General features: G+C 46.5%; 1 protein-coding gene across 2 annotated transcripts in view; it reads left to right on the plus strand.

Annotated features, from left to right (window-relative positions):
* Nucleotides 1-17,572, plus strand: part of EPHA8 (EPH receptor A8) — a 61,265-nt gene that overhangs the window by 23,724 nt on the left and 19,969 nt on the right. For both annotated transcript variants that reach the window (XM_083452100.1, XM_083452101.1), the window contains exons 4-7: nt 5,808-5,963; nt 11,692-12,027; nt 15,355-15,479; nt 16,645-16,807. In XM_083452100.1, the coding sequence (XP_083308226.1) occupies nt 5,808-5,963; nt 11,692-12,027; nt 15,355-15,479; nt 16,645-16,807 (780 nt within the window). The remainder of the gene's footprint in view (nt 1-5,807; nt 5,964-11,691; nt 12,028-15,354; nt 15,480-16,644; nt 16,808-17,572) is intronic.

Raw genomic sequence — 17,572 nt, forward strand, 5'->3', positions numbered from 1 at the left:
CAGCTCTTACCATCAGAGAGTTCTTCCTGATGTTTAGCCTGCTCTTTCAGTAGAGAAAAGAGTTGGCGCTGCAAGATTGATAACCCAAATCAACTGGAATTGGAAATTCCTCGTTCCGCCGTTTTAATTGTCAGAACGAGATCCCACACTGCTGTCACCCTGGGTAATATTTCATTCCCTGCCATTGGGACAGGATGATGTAAACCCCACTTTGTAGTCCTAATCATCTTTCTATAAATATCAGAGAAATTCAATTTTTTGGGCAGGGGAAGAAATTAAACCTTTACCTTCGTGGTAGCATCCTAATGTGACTCCAAATTAATTCCCCATTCCTTCTCACAGCTAGGCATCCTATTTCTTAAAGATGTTTGCACAGCTAAGGACTTCTTTATAGCTTTAATGTTTACCTAAGAAAGGAGCTTCCAAGGCAGCGGAAGAGGAGACATAGGATAGTGCCTGTTCCTGGACTGAGACTGTTAAGAAAGTTGATCACCCTTCCTGTGTTTGTTGGAAATTCCTGAAAGCATCACAGTCTTGCTGTGGCTATGCAATTTTTTTAAGGGTCAGGCAGGTGGCAGAACCAAGAGCCCCATGGACCAGACTGGCTCCCTGTGCTACCAAGACTGTCAGTCGGTCACAAAGCAAATTTCCAAATTTCTGTCATGTTGTCACCTCTCCCTAGTCTTTTCTCTAAATTAAAATGTTCCAAATACCTTTCCTTGGAGGGGGAGGTGACACCAACCCCTTGATCATTTTGGTTGACTTATTTTGAACATTTCCCAGCTCCTTTCTGAGGTGACATGACGAGATTTTGTACAGGTCACTTGTAATTATTTTACTTACTTGATTGTAAGATTGTGGCTGGGTGGAAATAAATAAATCAATGGAAAGTGAAGGAAACCCATTTTCCATTTATTTATTCCCCTGCCCCCACACAACTCTGCAATTGTGGGCTTACCTGGCTTGGGGAAGGAGCTTGCAAGGGCTCTGGCAGCATCCCAGAGCCCACTTTCCGGGGTTCCCGGCTTTACACATTTTTGCATATATACATAGACCCCCGGAACCTAACACTCACTTAAGACATACGTTACTTGTACACAGTATTCCAAATGCACCATTGACTGATATAACGCCATTATGATATCAGCACTTTTGCTTTCAATTCCTTTTCCTAATGATCCCTTAAAAAGAGTGTGAAGCAAGGCTGGTGAGGGGTGTGGTTTGGGGAAGAGGGTGTGCTGAGTGGGTAGAGCCAGCCCTAGGAAGAGGCAGAGTGAGGCAGCTGCCTCAGGCGGCAAATGCTAAGGTGCAGGGAGAGGACAGAGCTGGGAATGCCATGTGCTCTGCCCTGTACTCTGATATTGGCAAAAAGATGCTGTCTTTTTGTATCTAGGGCAGGCTAGATACAAAATAATTTTCCCTTAGCCCTGCAACTGCTCCCATAGCAAAGCCTTGCAAGCTTGGTTCGCTGGAGAGTTTAGCATTTCACAGGGATCGTTGCTTGAGCCCTTCCAAAGGCTCCCAGCCACGGCTGTGTCACTTATGCTAAGCAGGCTGCGACCCCCATGCCAATCAGAGGTAAAGGGACTGAACCTTGGGGCCGCCCCTGCCGTCCCTCAGGAGCCATCGCCTTCAGAAAGAGCACAGAGGGGAGACCTAAGCTCCTGCTTCAGAGTCTCTCTCATCCCTTGCAGGTCACCAGAAGGCACATCCCCAGAGGCGAGGGCCTGTCACAGAGGCCTGGGTGCTGTCAGCTTAGTGTAACCAGGCTACCTTCCTCGGCGCCTCCTACCCCCTCAACTCTCCCAGGGTTTTCTCTCTGTATAATGAACTGACAGTCAAAGAGAGGCTGGAGTTCGTCTATCAAGCGTCAGCTTCTCCAGCAGACAAGCAGTCCAGGAAGGGAAAGGGCAGGGATGGGGAAACCTCTGGCCCATAGGTCTGATTTGGCACACAGTGTGGCCAAGCCAAGCTGCACTGACCCACACCTTTCCAAGCAGTGGTGATGCCTATCACAGGTTTTGGTGCTCTGCAAGCCCCAGACATCAGCTCATAGGAGCCAACTCCTAGGAGTTGAGGTCCCTTCATTCCCCCCCCAAATAAAATATTTGAGGGGGCTGGGCTCCCCCAAAGTTAATGGGCATTGTCATTCAAATGGTGTGTGTCTTGTGATCAATTATGCAGGGTGGAGCTTACCTGCAACCCCCCCCCCCCATATTTTATGCAAATTGGCACCCATGCACCAGCTGTAGAACCTGGTCAGCTTCCAGCGGTGCCTTGTCCTTGCTGTTCCCTAGGAAGCAGGCCACATTGCTAAAGACCCTGTTCCTTTAGCCGTGGCTAACCAAAGGCTGGGGTTGATGATGTGGTTGCAGCTTTTGCTGTTGCTGCTTGGAACGAGAGCAGACTGGTGGGTGGCAGAAGGCGAACAAAGACCCCGCTGTTTTGTAAGCCATTTTAATATTGTCATAGATTCGGGGGGGGGATGGGACCCCCCCCCAAATCCTAGAAATTAATAAATGGTAGGATTTTGATTAATTGGGGTATGGATGAAAATACAAGCCGCAGAGGAATTCCCAAAGTAGCCTATGCAAAAACGACCTGGCCAAGCTAGGCGTTGAGAGCTATTGGCAATGCAAGAGAACTGTCCTCCCCATGTGAACAGAGACGGGGTGGGGTGTGTGGAAGGTTGTCAGGAAAAGGGAGTCTTTAGCAAAAGTTGTTGGGAAGAAGAAGGAGAGGGAGGAAAGACCGGGATCCATCTCAGACAGGTTGGCTGCAGAGCTAACAGGGAGAGAGATGTCTTGGACTCCAGGGCTGCACTGCCCTTCTTGACATGACCATGCTGTAAAAGCCAGGCTCCTTCCATGCAGACTGAAGGTGTAAATAAGTGAATAAACCATATTTCTTCAAGCTCTGACAGTCTCCATTGTGTCTTAATTCTCCAAAAGTCCATAGACCCTGGGTGTGTGCCTGGAACCCCCTGGGATTTTGTCATCGCTCGGCAAAGAGTGCGGGGTGGCACCCAACTTTTGTAGCAATATATTTTAGGAAAGTGCAGATTATCAGTATCCAAGTCAGTCAACGATAGACCCTTGACGCTTGGAGTTCAGAATCACAGAGTGTGAGGGTGGCAGTGCATACATTTGCCTCCTATGGGAAAATTTGTAGATCTGGCTCAAGGACTCATTCCTGAAAGGCAAAAACACATAAGCAGGGTGAAAAGGAGGGCCAGAGAGGGGTGTGGTCGGGGGGAGAGTCCCAAGAGCCAGACAGAGAGTCCCAGGAGCCCATCCCTGCCTTAGCTAAAACCAAAGGGAAGCCAATTAGTAAATATGGTTGAACAGTGGAATTTGCAAGAAGGGTGTGTGGTGGTTGCAGGCTCTGAACCTGGCAATTGTGGGGTAGAGGGTGGGTGGGGGGAATGAGCGTGTCTTGTTTTTCTTTACTCCTGTGCTGAGCTGCTCTGAATGCAGCCTTTGTGTCCCCAAAGTCCTTTCATATGCATGGTGCAGCCCCCGCCCCCCTGAACTCTGAGCTGGTACCCAGCAGAGTGGTTCTCGCTTTGCTATCATCTCTTTGACAGACAGGCCTGCCTATCATTTCAGCCATCCCACCGGCTTATTAGCAGATGTTCTCCTGTCTCTCAGAAGAGCGAGCAGGAGGACAAATGGACCATGCTGCAGATGGCTTGGCTGGGCCCTCCCACCCACACTCGTCCCCCCGCGCTTTGGGAGATGAGCCTGTCAGCTCCCGAGGCAGGAGGACGCGGCAGGTGGCAGCTGGTTACATAGAGAGATGGGTGGGAAGAAGGAAAGCAGTGAGGGAAAGGGGCAGGCAAGAAGGAACAGGAGACAGAGGGGGACTCTGCCTATGGGGAAGGTGGTGGGGAAATGAGCGAACCTAGAAAACCAATGTGTACTCCAAATGTCATGGGATCTGCCGAGCAGCCTTAGGGCACCTTCTGAGACCGTAGAAAGAGCTCTGCTGGGTCAAGTCAAAGGACCATCTGCTTCAGGATCCTGTCTCATAGTGGTCAACCAGACACGCATTATGGGAAGTCTGCAAGCAGGACCTGAGTTCAAGAGAAACTCTCCCCGCCTGTGACTCCCAGTAACTGGTATTCAAAGGCTTCATGTCTCTGATAGTGGAGGTGGAACAGAGCCACATAGACTAGCAGCCATTGCTACTACACACACACACACACACACACACACACACACACACAAATTAAATTTTCTATTTTACATCCTTAAGACATCCATGACTTCCCTTCTTCTCTCTCCATGGTTCATTTTACATATCATAAATCCCTGCATATTTTACAAAAATTATACCATTCAGTATTCCATTATTGCATCCATCAAAACTTGTTTTACACTGTTGAATTTATCTTAATGCTGCCAGCATTTTCAGCTGCACACAATTATTTCCCATATATTCAATAAACGTTTTCCAATCTTCTTTAAACGTATGTTCTTGTTCTCTTGTTCTATATTTTAAGTCTGCAAGTTGTGTATACAGTGGTACCTCGGGTTAAGTACTTAATTCGTTCCAGATGTCCGTTCTTAACCTGAAACTGTTCTTAACCTGAAGCACCACTTTAGCTAATGGGGCCTCCTGCTGCTGCCGCGCCGCCAGAGCACAATTTCTGTTCTCAACCTGAAGCAAAGTTCTTACCCGAGGTACTATTTCTGGGTTAGCAGAGTCTGTTACCTGAAGCGTATGTAACCTGAAGCGTATGTAACCCAAGGTACCACTGTATTCTGTCAATTTAAGTTGTCCTCCTTCTTTGGTTGGGACCTCACTCGTTTTCAATTTTGGGGCTAACAAAACATGGGCCGTAATAGTAGCATACCTAAATAATCCCTTTGAGCACCTGGGAATTTCAGTCTGAATTATCCCTAACAGAAAGGATTCTGTGTTGTTGTTTTTTTTGGAAGAAACAACATTTTAAAACATTTTCCCCCCAATTCATTATAGATCATTTCCCAATATTATTTAAAAGTCCAGCGATTGCTACTCCTTATCCTCTCAGAATTTGAACAATCGTTTTTTTAAAGAATACGATGAATCAGAACAAAGAGATCCCTGGTGGATCAAGCCAGTGGCCTATTAGGACCAGCTTCCCTTTCTCATGAAAGCCAAGCAAGATGTCCCCAGAAATACTGCAAGCAGGTATTGAGTGAGACATCACACTCCCCAATTATGATGCCTATCAACTAGTATTTGGAGGAGTGGCTCTTTATTGATGAATGGGAATGAGTGGCGGATTGGGAAGACCATGCCTTCAAAGCTCAGTTTTCTAGAAACTAAACCAACCAATTAAAAGCTAGAGAGACTATGTGGTGTAGTGGTTATAGCAGGGGTAGGGAACCTGAGTCACATGGGTGACATGTGGCCCTCCAGACCTTTATACCTGGCCCTTGGGACTCTGCAAAGGCACACCCCTCACCCTTCTTTCCTGCCTCCTTGAATGTTTTTGCCTGGCTGGAATATGTCCTGGGGACCTGGTGGTGCCTCTTGCATGCATTGATGGAGGGACAGACAGGGGTGCATGTGAAGAAACTAGCCTACGGTAGCCAAAGTGAAATTTACAGCCAACTTTTGCCTAGTTTCCCCATAGGACAAAATCAATGAGGGAAGCAGGAGTCATCTGAATGGGAACAGGCTGCCTTTCTACAGTGTCGCATTGGCAGCAAATGTTAGGGCTGCCCAGGGATCTGCCACAGTGAGAGCTAATGCACTGACCTGCTGGTCTTCTGCCTTCTCATATCTCTCTCCTTTCTCCTTTTTTTGCCCTCTAGCCTGTCAACTGGGTTTCTATAAGTCTTCCCCTGGGGATCAGCTGTGTGCCATCTGCCCTGCCCACAGCTATTCCGAGACCCAGGCGGCGCAGGTGTGTCGCTGTGAGAGCAACTTTTACAGAGCAGCGCAGGACCCTCCTTCGGCAGCCTGCACACGTACGTACTTCATCCGCCAACGCTCCCTCGAATTGCATGCATGCCTGGACAACCCAGACCCTTACTGCGAGTCTCAGTCAGATAAAAGAGGATAATTCCCAGGGTACTGATGAGCACCCTGTAGCCACAAAGCGAGGGAGGAGCCAGAGCCAACAAATATTAAGTGTGATGTACTGTACTGGTTAAGGGACGCGGGTGGCGCTGTGGTCTAAACCACAGAGCCTAGGGCTTGCCGATCAGAAGGTCGGTGGTTCGAATCTCCGCCACGGGGTGAGCTCCCGTTGCTCAGTCCCTGCTCCTGCCAACCTAGCAGCTCAAAAGCACATCAAAGTGCAAGTAGATAAATAGGTACCACTCCAGCAGGAAGGTAAACAGCTTTTCCATGTGCTGCTCTGGTTCACCAGAAGTGGCTTAGTCATGCTGGCCACATGACCTGGAAGCTGTATGCTGGCTCCCTTGGCCAATAAAGCGAGATGAGCGCCACAACCCCAGAGTTGTCTGTGATTGGACCTAATGGTCAGGGGTCCCTTTACCTTTACTGTAGTGGTTAGAGTGTCAGACTACGACCTCAGGGACCAGGGTTCGAATCCCTACTTGGCCCTGCAACACACTGAGGGACCTTGGGCCAGTCACTGCCTCTCAGCCTAACCAATCTCACAGGGTTGTTGTGGGGATCAAATGAGATGGGGCAGAACCATTAACACTACCTTGAGCTCCTCAGGGGGGTGGGAATGGTGAGATGCAAATAAAATAAACAATGAATAAAATAAATAATAAATAAATAATGCCACACCCTTTGCACTATTCATAATTGGCTTGGCTTCTCTTTCCAGGCTGTGATTCAGATTTCTTGGGATCAGGAACATCAGAAATAAATTAGCCTGATACCAGAACACAGTAAGGAAGTGAAGCAGCATAATTTCATAAATATGAGGGCAGGGGTGGGCAGCTCAGGGGCCAAATGCGCCCCTCAAGCTTTCTCTATTTGGCCCTTGGATTTCCACTCATGCCACACCTCTCACTGCTTTACATCTGAAGTATTTTTGCCTGAGTAGAAGTATTATTATTATTATTATTAGTAGTAGTAGTAGTAGTAGTAATAGTAAATGAATGCCCCTCCAACCATCCCAATTTGATTTAAACATAATTAAAGACAATTAAAAAAGCAAAAAAAGAGCAAATGCATTTAAAACTGAAGCCATGTGAATAGACATTTGTGGTAAAGACCTGTCTTCAATTGTTTCCAGAAAGTGAAGATAGTGGGTGCCCATTGTATCTCAACAGGAATGCTATTTCACAGAATAGGGGCCACCACAGTAAGAGCCCTGCTAGAGTTACTGTGGAGAATGTGTCCTTGAACTCTGATATTGCATCTTTCATGTCTGAATGGAAGATAGAGAGGATCATGTGAGTGTGTGTTGTCTCGCCCACCTTTGCCTCTGGCTCTACCCACTCCAATTTCACTTGTGCACTACTTGGAAGATTGTTTTGATCCAGCAGTCCGTGCATTTCCTAAATAAATAAGATAAAACAGAAAAGATGATAAACCCCATAAACTGAAACAATAAAACCATTTCTACAATTGTACAATTGCTATAAAATGACCAGGTTGCACTCCCTTCTTCAACCAAAATGTCTTCAACAATGTCAAAACATCAAAATTGTCTAATTCCAGCTGCAAACTAAGCATATATGGTCCCTAGCTCATATCGGGTTGCCATATTTTTTAGGGAAATCACCAAAAAAAAACCACTTCCGATCCAACACACCCCAATTTATCTGCTTACGAATACGGTGAAGTGCTTTTAAACTGTTTTCCTGCCAGAATGAAATGAGATAATGAAAGTGGACTCTTCAAGCTCTTATGGTTGCAAAGTGGCTTACAGGAAGATAAACACCCACCATCCATAACTCACTGGGCTTGAAAATCTTCCTGCCATTTCTACATTCGAACGTATATCTTATAATTGCCAGTCTAATTTGCATATCTGTTTGGGCATGCGGACTGCTTATATTCAAGAATATGCCTAAAGCAGGAGTGATAGATAGTTCTTAATTGTGAGCTGATGTTTCTTTCTTCTTTCTTTCTGTTACATTACATATCTCTGCAATGATAGTCCTACTCAGAGTAGGCCCATTGAAATAAAAGAATACGGCAAAAGGCTCATCCATACTTACCTTTGCTCTGTGCTTTTCTAGGTACAGGTCTGAGCTTTCCAGATCTGTGTCTGAGTGTTTTTCTTTTTGTTTGGTTTGGTCTTGGTACGTTCCTCAGGAAAACCTGCTTTTTCTTGCTGAATTGGAGCAAATAGCAACCTGGGAAAAACCTGATTGCTGTTTGCTCCGAGTCAGCGGTAAAATGCAGCTTTCCCCAGGGAAACCTCCAGAACAATAAAATCTGGACATGGACCCCTAGAAAGGCCGGATCTGTGTATAGAATTCATGGAGCAAAGTTAAATATGGATGAGCCCTAACTGAAGGCCATTGATTTCAGTGGGTCTTCTCTGAGTAGAACTTAGTTGGCTACAACCATTTTTTAAACACACATACACAGGGCAGAGGGACGCCGGTGGCGCTGTGGTCTAAACCACAGAGCCTAGGACTTGCCGATCAGAAGATCGGCGGTTCGAATCTCCGCACCGGGGTGAGCTCCCGTTGCTCAGTCCCTGCTCCTGCCAACCTAGCAGTTCGAAAGCACATCAAAGAGCAAGTAGATAAATAGGAACCGCTCCGGTGGGAAGGTAAACAGTGTTTCCGTGAGCTGCTCTGGTTCGCCAGAAGTGGCTTAGTCATGCTGGCCACATGACCCGGAAGCTGTACGCTGGCTCCCTCGGCCAATAAAGCGAGATGAGCGCCGCAACCCCAGAGTCGGTCACGACTGGACCTAATGGTCAGGGGTCCTTTTACCTTTACCTTTTTACACAGGGCAGATCAGTTCAATAGGCTGTTTTCACCCAACTTTTTCTCAAGTAGATATGCTTTTACAGTCCCTGCTACCTTTAGAATTATAATGATTTTACTGGCAATGGTGAGGATTGAACCTGCAAACTTGTGCATGCCAAGCATGTGCATTTCACGAAAGGTCTGAGCCACCTGAGGGACCTGCCAAGCCGGAAGCTCCTCTGCTAGTCTTAAGGGCTTCAGCCTTTCTGTCTGTCAACTGGTTTTCCTTTAGATAATATTAATAACAAAAAAAGGTCTTCCCCTGGGAGCCAGCAGCATGCTCAATGTTGTTTGCACACTTATTCTACTCAAAACGGTGTGGCATTTCCAAAGGGAGATAAAATGAAACCCCAATGTGAAAATTTGAAAGAGGATCTGATGTGGTCCATGAAAAATTCCCTGCCCTAAAAAATAGTAATATTATTTTCCTGCCCTAAATAGTAGTAATAGTAGTATTATTAGTAGTAGTAGTAATAGTGGTAGTAGTAGAAGTGTTCTATCAATTATATAGATTATAATGTTCTATCAATTATATTTCAGCATTTTGGATTTCAAGGTTATGCATCCATGTCTGTATATTTTAATTGTAAGAGTCAGAGAGGATGCCATTTCGCTGCTCCAGTATCCTTGGTTGGTAATTATCCAGCCTTTGCTTAAAAAACCTATAACAAAGGAGAACCCATCACTTTCCAAGACTTTCCAATATTGAACACCTTGTACCAGTCCTCAAAGCAGCCTGCAAAAATCCATCAAAGGAGTGAAAATTGCTTTGCAAAATATGTATGCATTAGGAAAAACAGAGTACGAAAACATTAGGAAGATTTCGCCGTAAAGCGCTGGTGCATTTTCACAAGAACTTGCTTTTTTAAAGCTGATGTGGACAGCTTAAGAGTAGAAAAAATGAGAAACCTTTTTAAAAAAAGCAAAATTCTCAGATTTGCAGGCCAAAGATAAAAAAGGGGCAGAATTTGCAAGAGGGGTGAGGCAGAGGAAGAGAGCCTGTCTCATTTTAGGATCAGGAGACCCATGCAAATCCATTTCCATCTCATTGCAATTTTTCTGTAGATGGACGTGCAAATCCCATCATTTGCTTGAACAAATTCTTTTTGCGGTCAGGAAGATGCCTGTTGACAGGGGAGCAGAAGTGGTAAACAAATGGGGGGTGGGGTGGCAAGGACCCAGAGTCCTACTTACTTGGACATTTAGGGCAGCTTGCATTTCTATGCTTCTCTGTTTTTAATCCTGTGGTCAGAAGGAGTGACCTTAGCTTGATGCCAGAGCACATGCACTGCATGCAGAAGGGCCCCAGTTCAAGCTGGTGCTGCCAATTAAATAAGGGTTATTGTGAAATTGAATGGGGGGGGGAGAGAATACACACACACACACACACACACACACACACACCACCTTGAGCTCCTTGGAGAAAGAAGTGGAATATAAAATGCAATAAATAAACACTACGAAAACATTTTGAATATTCGTATGCAAGTTGCTGGATGATTTTTGTCTCTGAATTCTCATTTGGATGAGCTCTTGAGTGAGCCCAAGCACTGGAATACACCTGACTGTCTCTAAATAGTTAGAGCTAGTAGAAAACTCACCTGTCACCAGGCACGCCACACCCTTTATCTCCTAAAGACATCTGCCCGGTTGACAATCTTATACGATCAATTACACACGTGCACACACACATGCAAACAGCAGATTTAAACACCTTACACTGAGATTGTGCACCTATGCAAGCCAATGCATTGTTTTGCAGCCCATTTCCCTGGCTCAAAAAGAGGGGGCAATATCCCTATACCCATGTGCAACATTTGCCCCCCGCTCCCTTCATGCTTGAGCATTGACCATGCTGGTTGGGGTGGATGGGAGCCCAACATCATCTCAAGCAGTAGCCAAGGCTGTGCCCTCTGGATGCCCCGGGGCTGATGGGACTTGTAGTCCAGTAATATCTGGAGGGCACCATCTTGGCAATGCCTCATCTGGAGAGCTGCACATTCCCCACTCTGGGACAGGGGGGTCTGCCTGCAGACCTCTTCTCCCATCATGTGGGGACAGCCGTTCCATCAGACTGCCTTGGTGGAAGAGATAGGAATCAGAAGGCTCATTGCATCAGATTTGCTGGAGGCCTGGCTCCATCAGGCACCTCCTGCTTTTGAACTGTGCCAGCTGGCACAGGAACAGCTGTTCAAAAATTGGTGCCTAAGGTTTGGCTTTGGTTTTTCTCTTTTCCCCCATCCCGTTTCCCTTGTGCGTTGTGTTGCATGTGTGTGTTTTAAGATGATAAGCCTGTTTTAATGGATTGCAGGCTGAGATCCTTTTTTTGACTGAAGAACACGGTAAAAAGGACCCCTGACCATTCGTGGCCGACTCTGGGGTTGTGGCGCTCATCTCGCTTTACTGGCCGAGGGAGCCAGCGTACAGCTTCTGTGGCCACCATGACTAAGCCGTTTCTGGCAAAACCAGAGCAGCGCACAGAAACACCATTTACCTTTCTGCCACAGCGGTACCTATTCATCTACTTGCACTTTGACATGCTTTCAAACTGCTAGGTTGGCAGGAGCAGGGACCGAGCAACGGGAGCTGACCCCATTGCAGGGATTCGAACCTCCGACCTTCTGATCGGCAAGTCATAGGCTCTGTGGTTTAACCCACAGTGCCACCCGCATCCCTGAAGAACAGGGTGCAAATGCCCTAAATAAATAAACAAATATTAGGACTGTTATGGAAGTTCCTTCCAACTCTCCCTCCTTGACCCTGCGCTCCTCCTGATTGTTTCTAGGTCCTCCCTCTGCCCCCGTGAACCTTCTTTCCAGCGTGAATGGCACCTCCGTCACCCTCGAGTGGTCCCCACCTCTGGACAAAGGCGGCCGCAGCGACATCCTCTACAACGTCCTCTGCCGCCACTGCCTGTGGGATTCTGGCCAGTGCGAGGCCTGCAGCCCTGGCATCCGCTTCCTGCCCCAGCCAGTGAACCTGGCCCAGGGATCCCTGGCTGTCACCAACCTCCTGGCCCACACCAACTACTCCTTCTGGGTGGAGGCCATCAATGGGGTCTCCGAGCTGACCCTCGAACCACCGAAATTTGCTGCCGTCAACATCACCACAAACCAGGCAGGTAGGAGATGCCCTCCCCCTGCTTGCCCTGCCAGACTGGCTTTCAGCTTCTGCTTAGGCTGCTTCTCAGGGCTGAAAATTGCGGATTTCACTGAATGGGCAAAGAGGTTTTTATGGCAGGATCAGGCATGTAAGAAGCTGCCTTATACTGAGTCAGTCACCTGGTCTATTTAACTCAAGTGTTGTCTACTCAGTGTTGTTCAGTACAGTGGTACCTCGGGTTAAGTACTTATTTCATTCCGGAGGTCCATACTTAACCTGAAACTGTTGTTAACCTGAAGCACCACTTTAGCTAATAGGGCCTCCTGCTGCTGCCATGCCGCCGGAGCACGATTTCTGTTCTCATCCTGAAGCAAAGTTCTTAACCCAAGGTACTATTTCTGGGTTAGTGGAGTCTATAACCTGAAGCGTATGTAACCCAAGGTACCACTGTACTGGCATCGTTCCCCCCTAAATGTTAGAAGTGTGGCACTTAATGTAACAACTTCATAGTGAGTATCAGTATCTCTTTTCTAAAAAAAGAAAAGAAAAAAGCACTGGCTGGAATCCATTGAGGTGCTCCCAAAGTGACCTCGGTCAGATGTCCTTCATCACCAGCTCCATGTTATTTCAGGTGGTTATGTGGCCTACTTTACAGACGACAGTCCTCTCCTTGAAGGGCTGTGCAGATCACAAGCATTTCCATACCCTCCAAAATTTCTCCAATGAAAATAGGGATGTCCTATTCAACAATAACCAGACCATGTCCATCTGAATGGGTTGCCCCAGATACTATGGGCAGCTTCCATCATATATAAAAACATAATAAAATGTTTAAAAACCTTCCCTATACAGGGCTGCCTTCAGACGTCATCTAAAGGTTTTATAGTTACTTATCTCCTTGGCTTGGGGAGGTCACATAACTCCATACCCTCCAACATTTCTCTGATGAAAATAGAGACATCCTTAGGATAAACTGACATTCCAGGATCAAAATGGAAACTGGGATGGCGTCTGTAAATTTGGGGCTGTCCCTGAAAAATAGAGACATTTGTAGGGTCTGCTTTGCTGATAATGTTGAAAGATAATGAACACAAAGATGGAAGGGGCCTTGATGTTGCCCATCAATGGCATCTTTACAATTGGCTGTGCAGGCACCCAGATCACCTGGTCACAGTCTTCTCCACTCCTGTGCTAGGTATTGCACTTCTATTTAAAATGCAGCAATCATTTCAAAATGTGCATTTCTGCATATGTATGAGCCCTGGGTTCACCACCCATTTTGGGCCCATATACACACATTTGCAGACTGGAGAAACTGTTGGTGGGTACCATGCGCACTGCAACCAAGCACACACTGCAACCCATTTTATTAGCAACAATGGGACGTTTCTTTCAAGCCTAATTTCATGGGCTTCCACAGGTGGCACTCTGGCAACCCCCAAATTGGCACGTGGAGATTTTATGCCGACTACTGCCCTCTTTGGACCTCCTTTTTCATTTTGGCAGGTCCTAGGTGCTTGCCTTCTCTCCTCTGTTACTTGCTTGATCCTCTTGAAAAGCAGTCTAGACTAGTGGCTATCGCCACCCCTGTAGCACTGAATCCCACAAACTTGACTGATTTCTAGAAATTGCATGAAGAAGTCCTTTCCTTCCATGCATCCTAAATCTATTGCCAACCAATTTCCCAGGGTGATCTCTTGCATTCTAGTATTATGAGAGAAGGAGAAGAAATCCTCTCTATTTACTTCCTCCACACCAATGAAACATTATATAATCCTCTTTCATGTCCCTCCAATAGCCTTTTTTTTAAAAACAAAACAAAACAATAAAAAGCATTTCTTTGTGAGGAAGATTCTTCATCCTCTGTTCATTTGGGTTGCCTTTTGTGACCTTTCCCACTTCCATTATTTTCTGCTTTTCTTTTCTTTTTCTTTCCCCTCCACGATAGAACCAACCAGAACTCCATCTCACATACCTACCCTACTCTGGATGTTTTGACCCATTTAAAACATTGCAGATTAACAGAGCAATCCTATACATGTCTGCTCAGAAATGAGTTCAGTGGAGCATAGCGGAAGGTAAGTGGGCATAGGATTGCAGCCTTAATTCGTAGAGTCATAGAATTGCAGAGTTGGAAGGGACCCAAAGGATCATCTAGTCCAATCCCCAACTGCTACTATTAATGATGAGGAAGACCTGGAAAAATATACCTAAAATATCATCTTACCCCTGACATGCCTACTCTGCTTTTATCAGGATGTCACTTCTGTTTGAGAGAGCAATCTTTAGTGCGGTGGCACCTCCTTCTTAGAATTCTCTCCCCCTTCATATCAGGCAGGGGCCATCTCTGCAGAAATGTTTTATATACAGTACATACAAAATGTCATCTACATAGCAAGAGCAATGATGAATCGCTAATTCTAGAAACCAAGAATAGGTCAATGCACCAATTTATTGAGGAATGAAGTACTCTTCCAATTCTGAGTTGGAGTATACTTGCTGAAGAATTCTTTCCAATTCTCTGAAAACCTTCCTTTGTCAACAAGACTTTCAATGACAGATCTTTATTCCAGACTGTGCCTGTATCAAGCCTGAAACTGTTTTTGGTTTTTTTAACTTATTAAAATTAATTTTGTTTTTGTATCTGGAACTGTTTTTAATTTTTTGGTGGTTGGCGTTTTTGCTGCAAAGTCCCTTTGAGATATTGTATGAGAAGTGTTTCCCAAACGGAATCAAATAAACAAATGGGGAAATTTGCAGCCCGAATTGTATATGGGTGGAAGTCAGTTTCATGCTATTATGGTTGTTGGGTGCTTTTAGGAAGTCACAAGGCAGGCACCAATGGTAAGCCTTCCTGGAGTACTGATGTCCTGGCAGTTGCCTGACAATGCCACTAACTGGTGCTTGTCGTGAGATTAAATGTAGTCTCCCTCTTATAGCAATTGCTGTATGGCTGAGCTTGGTCACCTAAGCCACCTAGAACCTCTTGACCCATTTGACAATGGTGGTCCACTAAGGCAGATGGAACAGAACCCCACCAACCTCGGTCTCCCCTCAGCCAGCTCCTATCTTTCTACTGTCTTACTTGCAATCAAACAGGAGGTGGGCCCACCTTGCAATGGCTCTGACTCCATCTACAGCTGGCCTCCTTGCTTTCTCCACTTCCACCATGGCCTCGCTCTCGCTCTGTCTCTGTCTCTGTCTCTCCTTTAGAACTATAGAGTTTGAAGGGATCCTGAGGATTATCTAGCCCAACCTATACAGCTGCAGCATACAGGGATCAATCCTGCAACCTTGGCATTATCAGCACCACCCTCATATGGTCTCTTATTGTCTGTTTCTGTAGCTCCATCCCAAGTGCTTGCCGTTCACCAGGAGAACGTGGGCCAAAACAGTGTCACACTCCTATGGCAGGAACCGGATCAGCCCAATGGCATCATTCTGGAATATGAGATCAAGTACTATGAAAAGGTAAAAGCAATTGTGCTGGTTGACCTGTCTGCTCTCTCTGTTGGGCAAGGTGTGCCATTGCTTGTGCTAAATCTCTTCATCCAAGTTGCTTCCCAGATTCTAAGGTGCAAATAAAGCTAATGGAAATCTCCCCCCCCCTCCTCCTCCTCCTTCTTCCAGAGTCTTGCTTCCACAGGGCACCTCTCCATTAGCAAGCAGCTATTTATTTCTGCTTCCTTTTATTTCCAGACTTTGTTCAGACAACTGTGCATGTGCAGTTTCTCACGGGTTTCAGCTTGCCTTTTTTTTTTAACTTACAAATTACAGTTGTAATGATGACATTGATTTAATCAAAGTGTAAAATGGAGTTCTGACATGACTGCATGATTACATCGAGATTCCACGCACAACTGCTCATGCTCCGACATGCACCGATTAAATCACAGCACAACACAGAATATTAATGCGATTGCATGCATGTGCATTGATTAAATGCAGTTGCATCAGGATTCCATGCACATGTGCTCGTATGTGCGGTGACTAAATTGCAGCATAAAAAGGAATCCTGATGGAATTGCATCATGATTCCTTCTTGACCAGATTTCACCCATCCTCATAAGCTCTAGTGGTTGGTGTGCTCCAGTAAGCCACAAGGAAACCAAATAAAACCATGAACTGAAAACTCCAGCAAACCCTTCATTTGCCAAATTCCAGCACTGATTTTAGAAATTCCCCAAGTTAACTTGGAAGGCAAGCCAAGCAAGTATGGAAAAGCTGAAATAAACCCATTGCTACTTCCTGTCCCCTTTCCCAATAATACCTTCTCTAGCACAAGGCTTTGATCCAGGGGTGAGGAATATTCTTTTTCCGGGGACCCTTCAAAGGTCTGGTGGTGGGAGTGGCCAGGTGCAAAAGTGATTGGAGCAAAAATTGCAGATGTTGCCTTTGTATAAAAGACTAGTTCCTGCACCCATCCGTCCTCAACCACCATCCAAAAGACATTGCCAGAGTTGAAGGACACATTCCAGCCAGGAAAAAGCAGTGGGAAGGCAAAGCAGGGCTGATGACGGGGTGGCCTGGGGAGAGTCCTAATGGCTAGATGGAGAGGCCCAAAAGGCCACGCTTGCCCTCTAGGCCTGAGTTCCCCACCCCTGTCCTGGACTGACGTCACTTTCTGCTTCCCCAGGACAAAGAAATGCAGAGCTACTCCACCCTGAAGTCCAAAGGCAACAGCACCACCGTCTCAGGCTTGAAGCCGGCAACCTGCTATGTCTTCCAGGTCCGAGCCCGCACCTCTGCCGGCTGTGGCAAATTCAGCCAGGTGGTGGAAGTGGAGACCGCCAAAGCAAGTGAGGCAAAGCAGGGGGAGGAGTGGGGTGCATGAGAGTGCAGGTGTGGGATGGGGCAGGACTGGAAGGCACCCCACCCCAAAATGCAAGCTCTGTTTGCCTTCCCCCATGCGGTGGCCTCCAACCCCTACAGGACATACCCATATCAGAGAAGGAGTTCTTCCTCCACTGCTGGAGGCAGTTATGCCCATGAATTGCCGGTTGCTGGGAATCGCAACTGGGGAGAGCAATGTTGTACCGAGGTGCTTCTTGTGAGCTTCCCATTGGGACATCTCTTTGGCCACTGTGAGAACAGGAAGCTGGACTAGATGGGCTCTTTCTTATGTTCTTATGGAAGGGAGGGCTAAGCCCAGAAGGGGGAGAATTAAGGCTCTAGGGCAGTGTGCCGACACAGTCATGATCCCTGTTATCCTTAGTCTGTCACCTGCTCTCAGGTTCTGTATGAATTTTGGACATGGGACCGATGGAGTATCAGGCAACCATTGAGTCTTCCAGGTGTTGTTGGACTCCAGCTTCCATCAGCCACAGCTCAGTGAAGGAACAGAGGCAGCTGCCTTAGAGGGTGACAGGCCAATGACCCACCTATTTCAGTGTTGTCTACAATGACTGGTAGTGGCTTTCTAGGGTTTCCTCTAAGAGTCCCTTCCAGTTCTTCCTGAAGATGCCAGGCATTGAACCATAGACCTTCTGCATGCAAAGCAGATGCTCTATGAATGAGATACAGCCCTTCACTGCTAGAATTCCTCTCCTGCTTTACCATTACTT

The sequence above is a fragment of the Podarcis tiliguerta genome (assembly GCF_965153285.1).
Source record: "Podarcis tiliguerta genome assembly, chromosome: 8".
NCBI classification, from domain to species: Eukaryota; Metazoa; Chordata; class Lepidosauria; order Squamata; family Lacertidae; genus Podarcis; species Podarcis tiliguerta.